General features: G+C 38.4%; 2 protein-coding genes across 2 annotated transcripts; both read right to left on the bottom strand.

Annotated features, from left to right (window-relative positions):
• Positions 1–2,967: 2,967 nt before the first annotated feature.
• On the bottom strand, positions 2,968–7,468 carry kcnk3b (potassium channel, subfamily K, member 3b). Its single transcript, XM_044375387.1, has 2 exons — positions 7,072–7,468; positions 2,968–5,204 (listed from the first exon to the last, which is right to left on the bottom strand). Exons 1-2 carry the CDS (start codon positions 7,352–7,354, stop codon positions 4,312–4,314), a joined length of 1,176 nt encoding a protein of 391 aa, XP_044231322.1. The 5' UTR covers positions 7,355–7,468; the 3' UTR covers positions 2,968–4,311.
• A 1,916-nt stretch (positions 7,469–9,384) lies between these two features.
• On the bottom strand, positions 9,385–22,742 carry ezra (ezrin a). The gene is made up of 13 exons (XM_044376028.1): positions 22,546–22,742; positions 20,737–20,820; positions 19,815–19,910; positions 18,298–18,572; positions 16,648–16,731; positions 15,184–15,330; positions 14,620–14,716; positions 13,980–14,143; positions 13,757–13,887; positions 12,661–12,821; positions 12,015–12,107; positions 11,036–11,335; positions 9,385–9,568 (listed from the first exon to the last, which is right to left on the bottom strand). The coding sequence occupies exons 1-13, from the start codon at positions 22,555–22,557 to the stop codon at positions 9,404–9,406; spliced, it is 1,809 nt and encodes a 602-aa protein (XP_044231963.1). The 5' UTR covers positions 22,558–22,742; the 3' UTR covers positions 9,385–9,403.
• Positions 22,743–23,617: the final 875 nt, after the last annotated feature.

Genomic DNA, 23,617 nt, shown 5'->3' with positions numbered 1-23,617 from the left:
CAAGTACTATTTTGCACCTGTTGTCATAAAAAATGTATTTTCCAAGCAAGACACATATAAACTGGTTTATGCTAGTGCAACATTTCATAAAGTCAGTTAAAAGTAATACAGTACTTGCATAAAATATACAGTAGGCTGTTTTTTTCTGGGTCACTTACTGTTGATTATCAAAAGCGGAAAGCATCATAATCATCATTTCCTTTCGCTAACAAACGATAACTGTGCAAACAGTAATAATGTTTTTAGGGGAAGAAGTACAGTGCATCACATCAGCTCTGTTTCCTGGACATCGATTAGATCAGTTTCCCAGTAGCGACCACACCTACGGTAGATCAAATAGTCTTTGCACGTGTGTTTTGGCACCTGTTTTTGTGTCCATGATGTCACACAACGCCCGAAAGTCAATAAGAAAAAAAAAATCCACCCTCAGATACTCTAGAATATCATTCATTTGTGACATTTGATGCAATTTTCAGTGCAAATTCTCTTCATCTTGTGTCATGTATTTGTGCTTCAGGTGGTGATTTCCTACATTTCCCAACATGCATTTCAACTATCCAAAAAAAAAAAAAAAAAGGTAAGAACTTGCAGCTCTCAGCTGTTGATTGGTGGAGATAAAAGAGGTTTTCTAGTCTAGAAAACAGTTGTGTGTAGATCTGCGATGATTAATCGATTAGTCATCGACAGGAAATTAGTAACCACCGTATTTTGTATTTATCAATTAATGGTTTTAGTTTTTCCAGCTTCTGAAACACAAGGATTCAATGCTTTTCTTTGTCGTATATGATAGTAAACTGAATATTTTGGGGTTTTGGAGTGTTGATTGAACAGAACAAGTAATTTGAACACATCTCCTTGGTTTGTTTGAATTTATAACAGGCGTTTTTCACTAATTTCTGACATTTCAAATGAAAGAATTGAGAAAATATTAATCCATAATGTGCTTTTTAACACTAACATTTTGTTGCTGTATTGCATTCTGGTCTGTTGACACCAGTGCCTGTGTGTCTCTTTCTTCTCCACAATGTATTTCTCCCTGTATTATTGTTGAACTGTTGTTTCAAAATTAATCAAATCCATCAGAATCCATCAGACATGTACTGTAGGAGTTTTAAATAATCAAAAATCTTAGCATCAAGAATAAAACTCTGTTTCAGATGCTGGAAATAAACCAAATGTGACATCACTTCACCGGAAAAAAATATACCATTAAACACCAAAAATGGGCCCAGAAATAGAAACAATAGTATCTGAGAGTGAATCTTTCCTTTTCCATCAATCAGAGAGAGTCAGTCTACTGTGACAGAATTATAAGTGATTGACAAGTAGTTTATTATCCATTGTGCTAACACGGTAAACCCCCTCCCATCTGCCACTCCAAACTGCTACTAAAAATAGTTTGCATCTAGTGTTTCATCCAGATGTGATTTGGGCAGCTCTGCATGCTATCATTTGTTTGATAGTTAATGAGTTCTGTGAAGCATCAAAGTCCTTCAGGTCAAAAAGAGCAAAGTGAAGAAAGATTGACTCAAACAATGTACTTTGATATGATCTATGTCTGAGATCTTTGTTTAAGGGTCTAATCTGTAATTTTATATTTTGGAATTCATCATTTCAGTTGTTTTCTGTTTCTGTTGAAAAGGAACAAAATGTTTGGAGGTGACAGGATTTGAATGGTAACAGAGAGATTAACTGTTAGCTTCAAAGAAATATTTTAACAATTTGGGAGATAAAATGTTTCCTTTTCTTGCTGAAAGTTGGTTGATAAGATTGATGCTACATTTACGTCTGTGCGTTAAATACAGAGTACCTCTGCACTTGATGAACTGTAGGTAGAGAAAAAACAAAAAAAGACAATAAAAACAAAACAAAAACGGAAAAAAACATAAACTTTATGGCACTTACTCGTGTTGTTGTCTCCTGACTAGATCCCTGCTTGTGTTCTATCGGTCTCATATGTACGTCGCTTTGGATAAAAGCGTCTGCTAAATGAAAAATGTAAATGTAAATGTGTGAATGTAGCAAGCGACAACTTCCGGGGCTGAAAAATGAAGCTAATGCGAAAGTGCCAAAAATTGCAATTCCTCAAATGACCACTTGAGGCCCCAAAAGCGAGTCATTCCCCACAGACTCTCATGTTAAAATGCCCAACTTTACAGCAGAAATAAACATGTTTACAGCCTCGTACAAAAAATGGTTTTAGTCTCTATAGCTAATTTCCACTTTCATAAAAACTGTATGGGGGTGAATTTTTTTATAACTCGTTTAAATTTTATTAAGCCATAAAGTTATGCGTAATTAAGTACGTGGCTGCTTTGAGTGACAGGTCGCTAGCTGCTAGGTGGCTTCTTTCAGGAACCAGGCTTCATTCAGCCCGCCTCACCTCTACCTCTTTGCCCATTTTGAATTAGCTGAGTGTTAGGCAGAGTCGACAGCTGGAGTCGCCCACTTTGAGCTTCCAAACTGCTCTTCAGAAACCAGTGAGTGACGTCACGGTGGCTACATCCATATTTTTACAGTCTATGGTACAGAGCAACTGCCAGGATGGGGTTAGCCTAGCTTAGCATAAAGATAGTCTTTTAACTAATCAGTTGCTCACTGTAGCTTCTGCTTCTGCGTGCTTTTTATGATTTTCTGTCATTTTAATACTGTTATAATGTTGGATGTCTGCTAAAGTTGTTCACATTGTCCACTCATATTTTGGATCTGATTCAGGCAAAATCCTACTACTACTGTTTGGTTTTTTTAGAGCCTCCCAGGTCACCAGAAGTCTGCCAAGTATTCTGTAAGCTGACCAATCAGAACAGAGTGGACTAATTGGGAGGGGGCCTTAAAGAGACAGGAGCTAAAACAGCCCGTTTCAGACAGAGGCTGAACTGAGGGGCTACATAAAGAGCCAGAATAAGATAAATAAGGATTATTTTTAACTGGAAATCATGCAAAGATATTCCTGCAGAGCCCCAGAATATAAATATAGACCTGGAAATGTGCATGATATGTCCAATGACATGAGAGTGGTATTGTTTTTTCATCTAACCGTCAGCAAGAAAAGAATAAGCATATTTCCCAAAATGTCAGACTATCCCTTTAATCTGCAACAACTGCAACTCACAAGTACCTACATGGTTGGTGTGTATCTGGTTCCTGAAGGACTCACATTAGCAACACCATGAACAGAACCAGTACCTGCTCTGAGCTGGCTTCTGGACCCAGAACTGCCAAATAGTGATTGATGTAACCAACCTGTGGCTACAGGGTTGGACAAAATAACAGAAACACCTTACAAAACAGTGACTCTGCATTAAAGCAGCTCATAACGTTCGTTTTTTCGTTGAGACTGTCAGAGTTGCTGATTTAGCCCGATGGTCATTTTTGAAGCAGTGCTTTGTAGTGTTGCTAAGCTGCTAAGTGTGTTTCAGCCAGTGTCACTGAGTGTCTACTTGTGAGTACTGCACTTCTTTGCTAATGCAGTTTTACTGTGTTTGGGATATGTCATCATGATTTTTTGAACTTTTCCACTTGTCACGTTATATAATTTAGCAGTGTTTGTGACTGATGCACCAGCAATTTGGACAGGGAGTGCTGAAAATCACAATAACGGAGGCAGCTGCACAAGTGAGTCATGTGAAGTTATGAGTATGCGTCAGATTAAATAATATAATAAATATTTTATTTGTATAAATACATTTGTTGGGCAATATAAGGCAACTTAGGATGAGAAAGCCTCAGTCGGTGCTGCATCAGTCGCGAACACTGTAATGTGTAACGCCAAACGCAGAACAAACAACACTACAACTTCAAGAAAATAACCCCTGAGTTGAATTAACATCTCTGACATTCTCAACAAAAACAAACAATTGGAATTTCCTGCAGAGCTGCTACAAAAGATGTTTCTGTCATTTTGTCGAGCCATTTTATTCTACCTCTGCTCAGTCTACCTGAACCGCACCTATTCTGCTCAGCTGTTCACCTACAACATGTGTACATAGTACACCACACGCACTGCAGCGTGTTCTTGTATAGTGGGTTGGCTGGCTTCTTGACATGACTATTCAAAGAGCACAGGGCGCCCCTGAATAACACCTCAGGTCAAAATGTGCTCCCTCAAATACATATTTGAGTAAGACTTTGCTGTTTACAGTACTGTATGTGCTTTTCCCTTTTGTGTGTTCTACTGTTGGTTTACTGGGATTATAGCACCATAAACATCTTCTTGCAGTCATGTTTTTCCTGTGAGGACTGCCAAGTATGTGTTGTCCACTTGGCAGTATAGACGTTTTCTGCCGCACTGGAATCTGCTGTGTTGAAAGGCTAGACGGAGCTGCGTCTCTTAAACACCCTGAATGGGGAGAGAATGTGTAGGCCCGTTGTTATGGAGCTTATGCTCGTGCACTGACGTGGACTGCAAACGCAGCCTGTTGATGCAGGCTCCATGTAGTGAGGACAATTACTGTCCTGCGGCAAGTAGGCATCAGAGAACGTCAGCTCCTGCGGGATCATAGTAGGTATGGAGCCCTGCAGCTTATCCTTGCTCCGGTACCACAGGCATGAGCATATAGTCTGGAAATGCAGCACCTCAGTGTAGACGCCTTTTAAATCTTTAGCCTTTGTAGCGTCGTCTGTCACAGGTGTGGAGGAAGTTGAGGCTGAGAGCGGTAATAGACGAGCCACCTCTCCTCTTGGTTTACTGGCGGACAGCAAGGCCTTCTGCTTGGCGTCTCTCCGCTCATCGTCCGTGTTCATGGTCAAGAAGCGAAGCACCACCAGGTTGAGGAAGGCCCCGATCACCGTCAGGCCCATCAGGATGTAGATGAAGCAGAAAGCAACGTACCGGGGGTCATTCTGCAGCGCATCGTCCTTCTGCAGGGCCACGTAGTCTCCAAACCCAATAGTGGTGAGCGTGATGAAGCAGTAGTAGAAGGCGTGGAGGAAGCTCCATCCCTCGCAGTGAGAGAACGCCACGGCCCCCACGCACAGAGTGCTCATGCAAGAGAAGAAGCCCACCGTCACCATGTTCGCCATGGAGACCTCGGTTTGACGCATTCCCAGGCACTTCTTGGCTTGGTGCAGCAGGTACCTGACGAACGTGTTGATCCGCTCACCCAGGCTCTGGAACATGACCAAGGTTAGCGGGATCCCCAGGAGGGCGTAGAACATGCAGAACACTTTCCCTGAGTCAGTGCTGGGGGCTGCATGGCCATAACCTGAATGAGAGGATAGAACATTTTTACACCTCAGAGACTGTGCATGTGATATATATGAAAATGTCTTATTTTGATTATGTGTTTTTTTGTGTTTTGGGGAGTTGGTGGTAACACACACTCCTCCTCAATCTTCCCATTACTGGAAAACCCAATCACACCATTCAACTTGACTTAAATGTTGTGAATTAACAGCAATTATATATTTATAACTCCTACGTTGTTGTCAGCTGAGATGTTTTAAACACTGGAAATAAAACAGAAATGCATCACTGTCTTTGCCTAAATTACCTGAAGTGACCTGAATTTGTGATAACAGCCAGGGCCATAGCTGCCATTGAAGACACCAAGTAAGAGGAGTCTGGGAATATGAGGGGTGTAAAGGGAATAATTTGACATTTTGGAAAAATATGCATTCTTGCTTTTTTGCAGAAAGTTAGATGATAAAACATATAAGCTACAGCCAGCAGCTGGTTAGCTTTGCTTTGCATTAAGACGGGAAACGGAAGGGACACAGCTAAACTCGCTCTGTCTGAAGGTAACGAAATCCGTCTACCAGCAGCAAACAAATAGTCCAACACATAACCTCCGTAAAAACCACAATTCGTCATTTTCACGTTTCATTTTTTGGTCAGATTAAACAAACAAAATATAGGCTTAACGTGTTTATTTGTGAGGTTTAGAGGTGCTGATAAGTGGATTTTGTTATTGGAGGGACTAGTTTGTGCCAAGCTGATAAGTGGATTTTGTTATTGGACGGACTAGTTTGTGCCAAGCTACAGTAAACTCACTAACAGTCTCCTGGTCCCAGCTGACTGTTGAGCAGGAAAAAAAATCAATATTCTCATCATTCAATTTTTGGCAAAAAAACAAATAGGCTTATATATTTTCCAAAATGTTGAACTATTCCTTTAAAGAATGTGTTTGCATTTTACAATTACACACAAATGATGCTCTGTGTTTTTATTAAGGCTGTAACATTTCTTATTTTTATTTTTTGGACTCAATATTCTCAGTATTGATTGTTTTTGTTTTTATTGTTGTTTTTTTAAATTGCATTTCTCCACCAGAATCATATTCATGTCATTATGGAGAAAATGCATTTTGAAACAGCATTTAGACATTCTTGTATGAAGATCAAATTTACATTGAATATATATATATATTTTATTTAACATCTACATAAAAGAGTATATAGCATGAAACTTTTTTTCTCCTTTGTTTACCTCCCCTATGACACCCACAAGGACAATAACAACTCAGCCAGAAAATAGGAGAGAAAACTAAAGGCTAAATGTTAAAGAATTCAGCAGAAAATGCTTTAAAAAGAGAGAAGTTTGCAAACCTTTGTTTTTTTTTCACAATGGGGGTGGGGTTTTCTTTGCAGGGGGTAATGTGGATAGTAACACTTACTTTAAGTCCTCCTATTTAACATTTATAAGCAGTATTTAAACAGTTAATAGATGGTTTATAACATACTATAATGTAGTTGTAAGCACATATACAGTACCAGTCAAAAGTATGGACACACTTAAGGTGTGACTGGTAATGTAAGTGTTAATTAATGCATTTGTCAACAACTATAACTCTGGAGGCTGGTATACAAACAATGAGTCACAATGTAGTGAAACACAGTTGAAATAATATACAATATGTCTTTAGAGCATAAGTTATAAATGTTAATGAATACAGCACATTGATACACTTTAATTTAAACACTTTAAAATGTCATTATATCTTCATATAACTAGATTATAATGCATTATATACCATTTATTAGAGGTTTATACACTGTTTATAAATGCTAAATAGGGGGCCTTTAAGTCAAGTGTTGCCAATGCAGTTTGCTTTCGTTAGAAGTGCTTCTCACCTATTGTCGTAATCACAGTGATGGCGAAGTAAAAGGACCCAGCAAATTTCCACTGGACCCCTGCTTTGTGAGGTTTGAGGTGCAAAACGACGTGCTCCAGCTCCTCGAAGTTCTCTTTGGTTAAGTTATATTTGCGCATGAGCTCGTACTTCCTGGCGTCGAGTCTCCTCTTGTGACTTTTCTCCTGCTTCGACTCCAGAGTCTCGAAGACGGCCGCTCCGACCACCAAGTAGGTGAGGATGCTGATGATGAGGGCGAGAGTCCTTGCGTTTTGCCTCTTCATGATAATTTGAGGAAATGTCCAGTATTTTCGCGGTGCAGGTGGGGAGCTGAGGCTTCTGTGCGACCTTCTCCTGACGGAATCCGGATCCAACAGTGGGGAGTTTGGAGACGGAGCTGTTCTTTCAGCACCACCCCCACATCACAGTTGGGTTGCTACTGTATTTGGACTATTTGTCACCGACTTATATTTAGATTCTGCAGAAAAATATATTTAAAAAAACAAACAAACAGGGTAATCCCACAGACTCTTTTGGAGTAGCAGCTTAAATCCAGCGCTCACCTTTCTGGAGTTTTCACATTTACACACACACACACACACACACACACACACACACACATATGCAGCTTTCCTCCTTGAGGTCAGAATAAACAATTTTTCTTTTCTCAGGAGGGACAAACTCTCAGCAGAGGTGGTTCAGCCACCAACAAGTAGTCCGTAACGTTGTCAAATATTACTTCGAATGATTCATGCGTTCATTCACAGATAAAATATTTACCTAGTGGCTATTTAAACAGACTTGCTCTACTGGCTTCACAAGTTGTCTAGCAACCTAATGATAACCATTCTTCCCGTGCATGGTAAATATTTAAAAAGGCACATCCTTTTCACAGTGAGCAGGCAGCAGGAATCTTCAGCTCAAACACAACTTGAGTCGCACTATGTGACACTAAATAAAAGAGTGTGATCATGAAAATGAATGTTTTTATTTATGGCATGGGAAAAGGGGAATATTTATGAGATATCATACATAAAGTCTAATATCAGCAGCTGTCTGTACTGCCTGAATATAAAGCTGAACCAGGTAAAGGTCTTGAGAGTAAATTATTTAAACCTCAAACAGCAACAGGATGTCAGTACCCTGGAAATAAAGATGGGAAACACTGAGAATAAAACCAACAAAATGTATTTTTAAATCCAGACAAGCCTGAACATGTTCCTGTGTGATAAAAGCAAAACAGAAACACCTGAGATGTTTTCTGTTGTAAAGACATGAAGTCATAAAACCAATTAATTTAATACATATATATATAATACATATATATATATACGAGATCATAAGCATATTAAAACTAGTTAAATAAATTGCATTGTTATTTGCACCCTGATGAAACAGGTGTACAAAGCAGCAGAGCAGAAACAATGATTAGTTGATAAGTAGATTGACAGAAAATTAATCTGCAACAATTTTGATATTTGATTGATTGTTTTAGGTCATTTAGCAAACAAAAATGACAAACATTTAATGGTTGCAGCTTCTTAAAAGTGAGGATTATCAGTTTTATATCATTATAAAATTAATATGTTTTGGTTTTGAACTGTTAGGACAAAACAAGGCAAAATGACAAACATTTAATGGTTGCAGCTTCTTAAAAGTGAGGATTATCAGTTTTATATCATTATAAAATTAATATGTTTTGGTTTTGAACTGTTAGGACAAAACAAGGCATTTAAGATGAAAATGTACACATTTTTCATACGTTGCTGCCATTTTATAGACAAAACAATGAATCAAAAAAAAAAAATCAACACATTAATCGATAACAAAGAAAATCTTTTTGTTGCAGTTCTACAAGGCAATGATTGCAATATGGGACGTCCGCTACATAAATCTGCATTTATCCATTTCAGATTGGTACATCCGTACAAAAACTGAAAAGACAAACGACAATAACCTTACTTTTTTTTGATTTTCATAGAGCGCCTCATACCAGCTTTGCTCACACAGTAAATCAGGAACACAGTTGCTTTCTGTTGTTTCCAAAATGATAAACATATCATCCAACTTATACATTTTAATGGGACTAAACAGCACATTTGGAGATGTTTGAGTGCTAAAAAGAAAAAAAATAACCACAGTGCTTTCATGCAAAACTTTCAGAAGTTAAACCAATAAGACTCACTCATGGAGGTGCTATTACACAGATCAGCTCAAGGCTAATTCTGGGTCTTAACGATCAGGTGTGGCTGCAATTACATCACATTTAAATTACACTGATCAGGGCCTTCATGAGGTATTTTTTGGAGAGGTCTTCAGGTCTCTGAGGTTTTCTACAAGGCCTCAAACTCATCAATCCTCTGCTTGGTGTTGCCCTGACGGATCTGACGCAGGGTCTTGTACTTGTCGCGGCCGGCTCGGACGTTCTCAGCGTGGAGCAGGTCGTTTGCGGTCTTCATGTCCTCGTTTCGGGCTTCTTCCAGCTCTGAGCTCAGGTCCTGTGGAGGGAACATATCCAGTCATTAAATCACGAGGATATGCTTCACACAAACAGCAACAAATCCTCCTTTAATTACACTTCTTCTGGTACATTTCATCAATCTGTGATGCTCAGTTTGTGATTTCCTCTTCAGTTTTCCAGAGAATAAGCTTGATCCTGTAACTAGAGCTGCAATGATTTGTCCATTAATCGAATACGAAAACTGATCGCCAACTATTTTGATAATAGAATAATCGTTTTAGTCATTTTTTAAGCAAAAATGCCAAAAATTTGCTGGTTCCAACTTCTCAAATGTGAGGGTTTTGGACTGATGGTCAAAAAAAAGACAATTGAAAACATTAACATGGGCTGTGAGAAATTATAAAGGGCATTTTTCACTATATTGTGACATTTTATAGACAAAACAACCAATCAATTAATCAATATTCAATATCAATACATCAATAATCAAAATATTCAGCAGATTGATTGATAATGAAAATAATCGGTACTTGCAGCCCTACTTGTAACTGATGATGTTATTTAGCTGCAGGAGGTCATATGTGATGTTTTGTAGTCAAGACCGATTGAGATCAAAACAAAAGCTGTCTGGTGGCTGCAATGCATTCTGGTCAATTGAGGCAACTTTCAGTCTAATTTTGAATGTTAGTGCAAAATGCTGAACCCAGAAGAAGAAGAAGGCCCTTTCTCTTTGATTGGGACGTCCTGAAGTTTCCCATCAGGCTTTGGATGACTGAAAACATTTTGAGCTACTAATTAGTTGCTGTTCTGTAGAAATCTCTTGGCCACATACTTGCAAAAATAACAAGAACGCACCGCACCATGAATTAACAAGCCTAAAAAGCCCCCCAAGTGTTAAGCTCTAGGTTTCAAGCTGTACTGTATGTCCTGCATAATCCCCAATTGGAGCAGCTCTACATCTTGACAATCATTTTGCTGGTTTAACATCAACAAATCTTTGTTTTAATCAGTCATGGACCAGTGGAAGAACTGGACTTCACTGAAATACAATGTATCCAGTAATCCTTTGACTGTTTTTTTAATTTATTTTCTATTTATGTTTCTTCTGTTGCACTGCATTCCTGATTATAGTTATTTGGGGAATAAATGTTTTCCTGTCTTTGAGATGGACTGCTACATTGTTTTTTTATCAATTACTTTTAAATTTCACAAATCAAATTAGATCCACCTGCAACATGTGTATTAGTGAATGAGTCATGTATTCAAATGATTACACACTGTATAAACTGCAATTAATTTAAACTGTTGTTGACATCTCAGACAGGTTTTTAAGATCAAGAACAGATTTTTGGAGCAGCTGCCCAGATCCTACTCCTTGTACCTGAAGTTCATATTTGATAGTTTTTTTCTTGAGGGTGTAGCAAAACTGCAAGGAGTAAATCAAAGGTTTTCATGAAAACCACTAAACTGAATGTGTTTGATCTGGACCGGACCCTGAACTCACCATCAGTTGTTTCTGCAGGCGTTGGTTCTTCTCGGCCTCAGTCATCCTTTCCTCCTCCTGGCGGTGGTCGTCGATGTCCTGCGTCTGCAGCTCGGCGCTGTACTCTTCGTTGTGCTCTTCGTTGTGCTCTTCGTTGTGCTCTTCGTTATGCTCTTCGTTGTCCTCGTGGTCGCTCTCGCTGTCCGAGGATGAGGAAGAAGAAGAAGAAGAAGGAGCAGCAGCCGGAGTTGTAATAGTGGAGCTCATTACATTGTGCAGCTCCTCCTTCGTCTTGATCAGACTCTCCTCCACTTCCTTAGCCTGGGAGGAAGAGGAGAGGTTATCAGAGTCATTCACTTAGCTGCACTTTGATTTGCTGACAGTTAACACCATGCAACATCTGATCAAAACAGCACTGACATTTACTCAGTATCAGTATGACTGTCACCAAGTTACAGACAAATCAAACTAGCAGGTGAAGCTGGACTCTGATATCAGTCTTAATTTTACTTTTTAAAAACTGTTTGGATCTGTTTTCGTCTTCTCTACTAATGAATGTTTGCTTTAATTTCTTCCTGGAGCCAAAATGGGTCATTTATTGGTGTGTTTTGTATTTTTTTTCCATGACTACATGAAAATTTAAGGGACTTTCCCTTTAGAAAAAACCGGTATGTGCCACGCATCAAACTTCCTGCATTAATTAGCCTGATTATAAGATGTCACATTAAATATGGAGCTCTTGTCGGTCTTTAGTACATATTTCTACATTTGTCTAGTTTCGTCTTAAATACATCCCAGATAGTTGGTGAAGAAAATATAACATGTTTATTGTGTACTTACGCAAGTTATAACGTACACAAAATGAAAGAAAAACATTGCTGACAGTACAGGTGACTACAAAAAAACAAGAAAATCAACCGTGTGAAAAGACAACAAGGAGGAAGTGGTATGTTCTCAGCTCGTGCATCCATTGATGGCGTGTTGACGGTTAGAAACTCACCTTGCTGCACCATGTCTCAGCCTCTTCCTCCTTGATTCTCTTAGCTTCCTCCAGCAGAGAAATTTTGGCGCCATACTCGGCCAGCTCTGCAGCCTGAGGGAGGAGGCGCAAACCATGTCGTTAAAAAAAAGCCCAAAGAACTGACACTGGTTTACTTCGGCAACCTCAATTAGCTGGACATAATGTCATTTTATGAATGGATGGACAAAAAAAACTTAAAACAGATGCTCACTTGCTATCGTAATTTATCCAATAGAGTAATAGTTTGCTTTTTTTTAAACTCTGGTACATCAGTCTGTCAGCTGTGTTGTTCTATTTACTTAACAAATTCACATTTTACACTCAACTTCTAATTAGCTCATAAATATTGCTGTTGTTTGGTAAAAAATCTTTCATCTCCAAATTGTCAATTCTTTAGAAAATGCAAAAGACAACCTTTTCTAAGGAGATTTAGAGAATTTCCTTGTCCTATGGAGGGGAATGTAAACCTGAAAACTGGAGAATGTAGTTGTAAACTGCTGATATGTCTTTACCTTTACTAAAGTGTAATTCTGAACGCAGGGCCTTTGTTTGTCATGTGTATTTTTCCATCACGACTTAATTCTCACGTGAGGGATTTTGAGCACTTCTTGCACTGTGCACTCACCAGCTGCTCCTGGCTCTTTATCTGGTCCTCAGCTTGCCTGGCCAGCTCCTCCTTGGCTATTATGGCCTCCATCCTCTCAGCCTCCAGCCGGGCCGCCTCCTGCTCCACCCTCCTCCTCTCCTCCTCCAGCCTCATGGCCCTGTCCAGCTGCTCCTGAAGCTCTACAGGACGAAGTCAGTGAAACACAGGGAAAGCTGTCATTTACTGCACGGTGTCATTATACAGTGTGAGGAATTAACTACTCTGATTTTTGCTGCTTTTTGGTCCTTTTCTGGGACAATTATAAACCTGTGAAATTATGCATTTTTATTTGTATTACTTCAGGCAGTGGTTCCCACCCTTTTGGCTGGGAAGTGATATTTTACTACTTAGGTTGTTTTATTTGAATGATTTTTGAGCACTGAGGAGGTAAAATATGTAGCATTTCACAAGAAATTAAAAAAAAGAGAAAAGCTAGAAAAAAATAAACATAATTTTGTCTAACTTATCTTATCCCTTTAATCATCTGGGGACGCCTTGAGATTTTTTAAGAATCCCTTTCAGGTTGGGAATCTTCTTAAGAAGAAGTGTTAGCATTTCTGCACTTAATCCATCGTCTGTTTTTCTTCTCTTTGTGGAAATAGCATTTTATCCAACTGCTGGATGCAAGGTGCAAGTATTTTCGAATGCTTGCAGCTGCATACTTGCTTTTTTATTATCAAAAAACACTCTATTATATATGCTTAGAAATCACTATAGTGATATTTTACGATAACAAATAAATTGAATAGGATAAAATGCCAAAAGGGACACTTCAGGGGAATTTAGGGTGCGTTTCGTGATAACGAGATCAAGTTACTTTTGCCACTCTTTAGAGTTTTGATCTGCTTCATAATGAAAGTCTGTCAAAAATGAAAACCTGACAGATCATTAAAATGTATAAACTGAGTAAGTAGCAACAAAAACTCTTTCTCAATGTAACTTTTTGTGTATTTCATGGAAGCAAACAGCAGAGGGCAGTACAGTCATGTTACACCAACAGAAATTAAACCCTGACTCAATTATAGTCTGTGATGAAGAGTGTAAAGCAACTTTTAGGTCAGATTCTCTGTCTCACCTTTCTCTGCTCTCTTGGTTGTCTCTTCAAACTGGTAGAGCCTCATCATCAGGTCCTGCTTCTCCTTCTCCATCTGCGCCTTTTCTTTCTCGATGGCCTCCCTCCTCTTCTTCTCACTCTCCAGCTGATCCCTGCAGAAGACATGACAAAGACACTTATTAAATACACATGCCGTTACAACAACTAATCGGGTGATGTTTCCCATTTAATTTCACAAACGTACCTTTCCATCTTCTTCTGCAGCCTCTCCTCTTTAGCCTGAGCCTTCATCTGCTGGACCTCGATGGTGTCCGTCTTGCGGCGGCGCATGTAGAGCTCATGGTTGCCCATGCAGAGCTGCAGGATGCGCTTGTTGATTCGCAGCCGTGGGGCATAGAATATGAAATCCTTTAAAAAAAACAAAAACATAATGTTTAGTGTTTCACACATTTTCAAAACACACAGGGGTGTTTATGATGCATTCAAACTTGCTTTGAATAGGTATTTTAAATTGGATTGCAGGTGTGCAAAAACAGTATTATGTAAATACCCCCGTATACTGTGTATAAGTACATTTAGCATGTATTTGTCCACATTATAAACTTTACTCGAAGTGTGCCAGAGTTAGCGAAATCGATAGTTTTCATCTGTTGTCTGTGCACAGATGTTACATACTAGTTACCCTAAAAAAACATTCAAATTCAACTAAAAATGTTGCTTATCTGCATTTTCAATAAACTTTGTGCAACTTAAATCCCTTTTTTCTGTAAACCTGAACTATATCAATGCCGCTTCATGGTGCATGTCTGCATTTCCATCTAACTTTACACATTTACATACTCTTGAGATACAACTGAGGGTTTTAGGACTCATGAAGTACTTACAGGGGCTTTCTTGTCTATGGGCTTGATGATGAATTTCTTATCATTGAAAGAAATGTTTCTAATTTCACTCCAGGGAAATCCAATCTTTGGAGTCAGCCTGAAAGATGGAAATAAAGAGGTGATCTAACATGTTTAAACAGCTGCAAGTTCATTTTTATACAAGATTCACAGGCAGAAAATGATCTTCTAACCACTTTTAGAGTTTCTCAGAACATACTGGCACATGTGGCACCAGAGCAACAGGCCAGTGAGACGTTGTGTGTTCATATTGTAGTAGAATCAAGAGATGTAGGTCAATGACCACTTAAAAACAACAGCCATGAGGTCAAATGTGTTATTTAAAACCTGACCGACTGGAAGGGAAAAGGGTCGATGACTGCTCGTGTGTTGCCCTCCTGTCTACAAGTGTCTGTCATCAGGTAAATATGAGCTACAAATAGTGTGTGTGTGACAGATACAGATACAGAATGAAATATCATGGGCTGAATTTATACCCATGACACCATGAATCCAGGGAGATTTATTGCATAAACTGTGAATTCAGTCTCTGGCTCACTGACTTACTTGTCCTCCTTCTCATAGATGTTGAGTCCCAGAGCGTCAACTCCTAACCACAGATCTGTGCCCTTCTTGTTCTTGATCTCAAAGTAGTTGACGCCGTACATCTCCAGGTCCTGAGCGATCTTCAGGTACTCGATCATGGCCTCTTCCCTTTTCAGAGAAGACAAAGAGTTAGAAATGTTAAAAAAAAACAACATACAAATACACACACTGGTTGGTTATAAATTACTGAAATGTGTATAATATAATAGTTTCTTGTACAAAGAAGGGAAATGTTGTTTTTTAGTTCTCTGCATGTCAATCTTTGCAAATTAATTGTTCAATATTTGAACCTGCATTGATTGATTTCTTTGGCTACTTAGAAGCAGTGAAAACAAGTTGAGAGCACAACCTCAACATATTATCACATGTGAATCACATGTTGAACTTGTTAGCAAACAGTTACTTATTTCCACATCCAGCAGTAATGGAGCAAAATTATCATTCATTTGGAGTTGTGTTTCTGTCCACCTGGTGAATGTAAGTCCAATATTCACTCTCTTTTAACTCTGTTTTTGCTCTTTACCAACTCCTGAGGTAAATATCCAGCTCTTTAGCTGCTAAATGCTCAACTATGTTCACCAGCTAACTAACTGTGTCTGTTTGCCTTTTGGTGCTGAACAGGTAGTGTACAGCAGCTTTCTAAAGCTATTTTTTCAAATATGACACTATGAGAGCTGTTAGAGTGAACCAAAACAGTAAAGTTGCAGCCGGACAGCTAAACAATGAGCTGAAACTCGCTATAAAGCCCCATAAAGTCCAGGGGAGCTGCAGAGTTGGGCGATAATTGTCTGTAAGTTAACTGTCATTTGATACATTGTTATTGGAAAAAGTGTTGATTATAGTTGCTTTAACTTTTAATTTAAAAATGTTGAAACCTAAACAGATTTAATAAGGGATTCACAAGGATTCACATTAAGTAGATTTAACGCTGAATTTGGAATAAAATGCCATCAAACCCTGAAATAAAGTGGAGGTGGAGGTGCTTTAAAATGAGACTACGTAACTTCTGCAGAACAGAGGCCACTGTGGCCGCAAGTGTCAATGACAGGATAATGGACCATTGAATTGAGTGTTTACTTTATGTTTTACACTTGAAGTGAAACAGTAGTGAAGAGTCATAAAGTCAGCAAACTGATTCAGTAACGTCAGTTATACAACAATGTCTATTTAGAATTTGCTAACATTAGCCACCGTTAGCAGGTCACACCAGACCAAATAAAGCTTTAGCTGCAAAACCGCTGAGTGTATTGAACTGAGAAAAGATGTGTTTAATTGCTAATGAATTCAACTTTTAATTTGTAAAAGTAAAACTGTGTCATTCCTCTTTCAAAAGCTACATAGTGCTTTAAAACAAAGATAAATACATGGCAGAGTCATAAATACAGTCATTTGCCTGCAGGAGAGTATTTATCAGCTTTAACTTACTTCAGCATTGATTTGTGCTCCTCGTGCCAGACCTGGATTCTCTCTTCCCACTGCTCCTTGGACAGCTTATGTTGCTGCAGAACTCTGAATAGAGAGGCGAGTTATCAGCAAACAGTGTGTATATACATACAGAGCCCATCTTGTTATATCTCTTGTTAGTGACTGTAAGCTTGTAATAGTACCATAAAAGTACTATATTATAGTGCTATTTGGCTGGATGATACACTTTTCTTGAGATAGATCAGTAAATTGTAAAGTTCTTCTCCTACACAACTTGAGCTATGCAATTTAGCTTTCATTTTACAAAAACTTTATTAGTATATGACATGAAAAACAATGAAGCATATTGTATATCACTGTTTTTTTTTAATTGTAGATGTGTTTCCAGTCTTCTCAGCAAGGTGAGGAGAAGAAATGACACATTTAAGTTTAATATGCACGTCACGCGGGTTTTGCGCCTTGCTTAAGGGCACTTATACGCAATATCAACTATTCTCTAGTTCAGAGGCTCATAAGTCCAAACCTGGGGCTCTTGGAAGGATAAATAGATATATAGAAAGATAAATCTGAGGAATTGCAAGATTTATACCATCCCAAATTGTATCTATTTTTCTAGATTTTCATTTAATCTTTGCAGTTTGATGTGGATTTCTGGATAATTTTACCTTTTCAGACTTTTAAATATTGTTTTATAAAATAAGAACATGTTAAAAATAACTCTCATCATAACCCATACACTGGTCACCAGCAGACAGAAAGGCCAGAAAGGTTGAGCTGATGCAGTAGTTGTCAGATGAGCATTGAATGTTTTGGCTGGTTTTAACCAGGTATACTGAGATATTCTTGCACCTTTCAGCATAACATACTATTGAACAATCTGTTACATTTCATATTATTTATCTCCATTTTGCAACTTTCTACCAGCAAACACTATAACACAGTTGTGATCTGAGGAGCTGGTGGTTCTTTCCCAAGTAAAAAGGAAAAATCATCTGCCACTCAGAAAGTAATTAAATAGCAAATTAATAACTGGTTAGTGAATAGTAGATGCCAAAGTTTCCAGTAAGTTCAGTTATTCTTCATTGTTTTAATCAATCTTTGATTGATAGTCTTTTGACGTTTTATTTGCTCGTTCCACAGCCTGAACGATGTTATTAATATCAGTTCAAAGACTGCTGGAGTCGAGCAGCAGGATCTGATTTCAATCAATGAGTGTATTGAAACTAAATGATAGCAGGTTAATTCTCATTGCTGCATCGTTACTCTACTGTAAGTCCCTTTATCCCCTTTGCTACCCATCTTCTTAATTTTTAATAGATAGTTTTGTACTATATTTTGGGATATTTATATCTTCATCAATGTATTTATTACCAATTCTACATATAGTTTAAAGCATATAGTCTTTAATTTGCTTTTAGCTTGTGATTAACTGTGTGTTTTTCTTTTGTCTCTCAGTTATTGTGAGTGTATTGAGCTGAGCAGCAAGCAGCTGCATACAATTGCCCTTCACAGAGATAAATAAAGTTGCGTTGAATTGAACTAGGCTGTTTGTGTGACCTCTGGGAAGCTCAGTGCAGAAGGTGAAACAACACAGCAATGACCCTGCAGCTACGTCAGAGCTCATACATCCTCCATTCACCTCCCACTCACCTCTTTGGCAGCAGGCGCTCGGAGGACAGGTAACCCGGTTTGTGCACTGACTTGCTGTACTCTCCATACTTGGCCTGGATGGCGTAGGAGGCCAGCAGCACGGCGGACTCTGGAGGACAGTAGATATCCTCTCCCATGACGTCCTCCTTCACCTGCAGGAAGAAGAGCCTCCGGGTGACGTCCTGGATCAGTTCCTCGGTCACGTCTTCTGGGTAAAACTTGACCCTCAGCTTGAACTGCAGGGTAGATTCCTTCTTCACATCCTGGGCCATGACCTGAGCAGAGCAGAGCACGGATATGATTAAAGAACTGAATGTGGAAAAAAAAAAGAGTTTCATTACAGCACAGTAGAAAAGACAGATTTGGTTGAATTGTGTAAGCAAAATTGTTATAAATTAATTTAATTTGTCCACCTATCAGTTGAACTTATTAACTGATAGATGAGGGGAGACGTTTTGTAATTTTTGTGTCTTTAACTGTGTACATACTTTTTGGGAACAGTGCATTTGTAAGCATGTTTGTTTATTTATTTATTGTCTGTTTTTTGCAGAAATTCTCTCAATCCAAGACAATGTTCTCTTTTGTGGGACAATAAAAGCAACATTGATCTGAGGATATGAAAATATTCCAAAACTCATCCCATGTGCAATAAGTGTTCCTAATTTGAAAACTGCCTCGAGTCATCACGCAGCTTTATTTTTTTATTTTTTAATTTTTTAATCTTATTACTGCTTTTAACATACATCCTTATCATCTGCATTGCGTGTATAGCGTTGGCACTGTTAATGTCTCTTATTGCATTGCTGTGTTTTTATTGTGTTTATGTTTTCATGGTTTTGTGTTTTTATGCAGTCTTGCCCCTTGTGGGACAATAAAGATCTGAACTGAATATAAAGTAGAATGGAGTGTTAGAGCTAAACTGTATATTTTAGGATATTCTAACATAAGCTAAAATGAAATAAAACTGAATAAAAAGAATATAAAGTTACAGAGCAGTGACTGATATGAATAAACTGCCCCAAATTTAATTTTAAAAAGGCAGAAACAGAAACATTTTAAGCTTTTATCTAAAAGGAATGAAAGTTTGTTCCAGATAATGTGGTACATTAAAACTGAGTGCTGCTTCTCCGTGTTTAGAAAACAAACCTTTTCCAGATGATGTGAGACGTCTGGATTATTAGCAGCAGATCAAAAAAATATTTCAGTCCCAAAAGTGTTTCATAAACCAAATACCAAAAACCAATTCTTTGATACACAAGAAGTGAGTGTAAAGATCTGAGAACTGGATGTTCTTGGTCTTAGTGAGGAATGCTGCAGCTGTTTGATCAGCTTTTTAGAGAGATCTGAAATAAGTCCTTAAATTTGTGATAAAGAGAAGTAAACAAAGTTATAGTTTAGTGTAGAGAAGAGCAAAGTGGAAACCACAGCACGTTAGAGGAAGAGGAGGATGACCAACAGCAATAAAACTATAGTATGTTTCTTTTATCATCACAGTCAGAGTGAAACCACAAACTCACCTTCTTCTCAAAGTTCAGCCATGTGATGAATCCTTTGGCGTCAACAAACTGAAGCCCAAAGTACCAAACCTCACGCAGTCCGATGGTCCGGGCAACCTTAGACACACAAACACGGAGACGAAGAGACATTAAACAGAGAATAAACCCCACACACCTCCTCCTCCTCCTCCTCCTCTTCTTCACTTCTATAAGGCATAGATTAGTTTTACTGCAAATCAGGAGAGACGGTCTTCTTCACTCATCACATATATGATATTCTTCTCCTGAAGAATAAGATACTTGCAGCAGAAAGCAGGACTACAGATGGTTTGTAAGGGTGAGGCTCTTTTATTGTGCGTCAAATATTGTGTCTGTATCAGGTCTTTATTTTCCTCATCACAATCAGGTTTTCACTTGTTTTTACCAAGAAAAGTAAAGTAAAACATAAAAAAATGTTAATAATACGGTCATTCGTATGATCTGTTTTTGTCATATTAATTGGAAAATTGCAGCCACTTGTCGGCATAACAAATACTTTTTCTTTTGCTACTTTAAGTATATTTTCTGCATCTATAATCTTACTTAAGGAGGATTTTGAAAGCTCTGGTGTAGCACAGCTGTAAATGACCTTTGTACCTGTAATGGAGGGTTATTTTACACTGTTGTATTTCTACTTTTACTCAAGACAAAGATTTGAATATCTCAGCATCAAGTAGGATCTACTGTCTGACTTTCTACAGTCAGATACTTCAATTCAGTTCAACTTGAAAAGAACTTTATTATTATTATCATTAAGTGCAGCTACGTTTTCAAGAAGATTGAAACCATTAGGATTGGAGCTGCCAAGGTGTCAATTAAGACAACTATGATCCTGATAATGATAATATTTATCTGTTGGAATCTCTTATCTACAAGAGTGCTTTGCGTACTGTAACAAACAGACCTGGTCAAAGAGCTGCTTCCCTGTGGTGCTGGGGTGGAAGGAGAACTCCAGCTCCGCGTCCATCGTGGTGACGCGAACATTGACCTGCAGCAAAAAAGCCGTTTAGTCACATGAAGACAAAGATTTCGGATATACATGGAGTGTCTACTTTCTATTCAGTCCCAGCATTTAGCTCTTTTCCCTTGATACAAATCCAAAGCCATCACTTTTTTCAGTGAGGCCACATCTTTAAATGTATAGAAATATTACATCTTAATTTTCGAACATCGATTTTTGTTGTATCTGAAAAATAACTTGTTTGAGTCATTGGTGTGAAAGATGCCTTCAATGTGGAGCTGTGAAGTGGATTGTTCATAAACCATAATTGCTCACTATCTCATTAGACTTTGGACTACCCTTGTGAGGTGCCACAAGGTTGCACATAAGGCAGATTAAAATATCAAAATACTCCCTGCTTGCCAAGTTGCCTTTAGATCTCACCATTGTTAGTTTGAGCTACCTCTCTTGTAACAAGAACAATTAAACCGGTGCAGATTTCACACTTTCAAGTGTTTCTAGAGTGAATTTCACAGAGGTGGGGGGAAAAAAGGGTAATTTTCAATATTTTTCTAAAAGAGTGACAAACAGGATAACTGAGTGAAATACCCCGTGACTCAAAGACTGTTAGGCAATCATTTTATGAACTGACATTAGAGCACGCCCTGAGTGTCATAAAGATAAACGCACTGAGACTTAGGCCACAAAAACTGCAACATCCGTTTCTGAAAAGTCCACTGTGTTTCTTAAGTGTTTCCACCGTGCAGGATCATATGTGTGAGATAACTTGTAAACTCCCTGATGACCTGCTGATGTATTCCTTACAGCCAGACCTTATCTCAAATCACTCTAAGAGATCAATATTATGGAAGCAGTGATCCATTACAATCAGTTTAGTCACTGAAAGGTCTTTTGATGCACTGATATTTGGATTTCTGTTCAACTAAATCAAAATAAAGCCCCATAAATCACTTTTTCTGCATCTCCCAGAATAACACGTGCAATACCTGCTACCATGACTCATAAATGTGTTTGATTATAAGTTAGTTCAACGTCAGCTAGATGTAGAAAGACGTCAGCATGACCTCTTAAGAGAGGCTTTCTCCTTGGAGTGTCAATATAAGCACAGACGTAATGCACAGGTCGGCCATTCTTATCAGTTCTCCTACAGACTGATGGCGAATTTTTGAGGACATTTAGGACTTGCAGCTAATGGGAGCATAAGAGTTTCCTTTTGTTTTGGATTGTGAAATTAATTATTGCTGATCATCTTACACAATCAAAGTGGGGGAGAATAAACATGTTTAAACAAACAGTCATGAGTTGTTGGCAAATTTCACTCTTGATTTTTACAAATTAGTCAATGTCACCAGAGGTAATTCCTATGATTATTATCAGTTATTATCTAGTCATAAAGTAGTATTGTAGTAGCATTTTTCTGCCAGGAATGTATGGAGCATGGGTCAAACTCTACATTTGGTTAATGAGTAAATGCCAAGAAGGAAAGGTGCCTCTTAGAAATAACTCACAAGCTTGAGCAGAGAAAAAAAAAAGGATTTTGAACAAGTGATTAAAACAATCTAAATGAACATAATTGATCATTTAGTTAGGATTTTTATTTATGCTTGATGATCTCTCTCCACAGCTATTTCATCATAAATATTTCAACACCTCTTGTAGATAAATTTATAAACCCATTGCTCCTGTTAAATCTAAAGAAACAGATCCAGGACAGATTTAATTATCTTGTCAACAAAACTGTGAGAATCTTACCGTTTTGGGCATCTTGGCTCTGATTGGTGGACGAGCTCCAGCAGAAGAAAGTGTTTCCCAGGTTGACCGAGGCTGCAGTGGCCGTCTCACAGCAGAACTTCTACCTGATAAAGAACGCCGCTACGTTCACACAGGCAGACTCAAGGGCAGGGCTTGTGTCCTTTGAACTCGGCTGCGGATCACTCACAGTGACGTGGGAGGTTTGACTTATTACTATCACACAAAGTGAGAGCTGTAACTCCGCTGTGACCAGCAGGCAAAGCAAAGACGCGCAGTTCCACTGTCAAAGGTCACATCTAATACGTCTGAGACACACACTACACCCAAACATACCTCTAAAATAATTCTCTGTAAGAAAATTGACAGTTAACTAAAAGACATGATGGAAAATATTGTCATTTGAGCTGAATTTGAATTAAACTTTGTGCAAGTGCAAGTTAACACTCCTGCTTTGTTCAGCAGCCTGTGAAGTGAGCTGTGGTTTGACACTTGACACAGACACTCTACATCCATTGTGGTGTGCAACACAAACAAAAATTATCCAATAGTTTGTGATGTTCTGGTTGGTGACCATATATGGATTTTGAAATGCAGAAGCTAAAAAAACGAATGATATAAAAGTGGAAGCCAGAGAGGTCTCGGGGCTTTTTCCTTTTTGGCTTTTTCTGCCTTTTTAGCCTTTTGCCCTCTGTTGCTCCTTTTTGCCTTTAAAGCTATAATATGTAATTATAACGTGTTAAAATGTCTAAAAACATCTGTACCTATGTTATATATTTTGCTGAGTTGTGTACTTACATTATCCCAAATGTTTCCAACAATTTTCAAACCCAGAGAAATCAGTCATTTTAATCAAGGTAACGGTCCGTTTCATTTGGTCGCCTGTCAATGGCGTCACACCCCCTCTACCAAAGAGTATATGTGCACAAGATGCACGTGTCGGCGTTGTGGCTGTTTGTCACAATGACGTCTACCAAAGAGTGTACGCATACAAGATAATACGTCTGCATTGTGGTTGCCCGCCAGAAACTGTTGTAAATTGCCTTTTATTCAGTTTTAAGCCACATTTTTATGA

Source organism: Thunnus albacares, chromosome 15 (genome assembly GCF_914725855.1).
Source record: "Thunnus albacares chromosome 15, fThuAlb1.1, whole genome shotgun sequence".
NCBI lineage: Eukaryota > Metazoa > Chordata > Actinopteri > Scombriformes > Scombridae > Thunnus > Thunnus albacares.
Note: the sequence above shows the minus strand (reverse complement) of the source record. Positions and strands in the feature narration are given on the sequence as shown.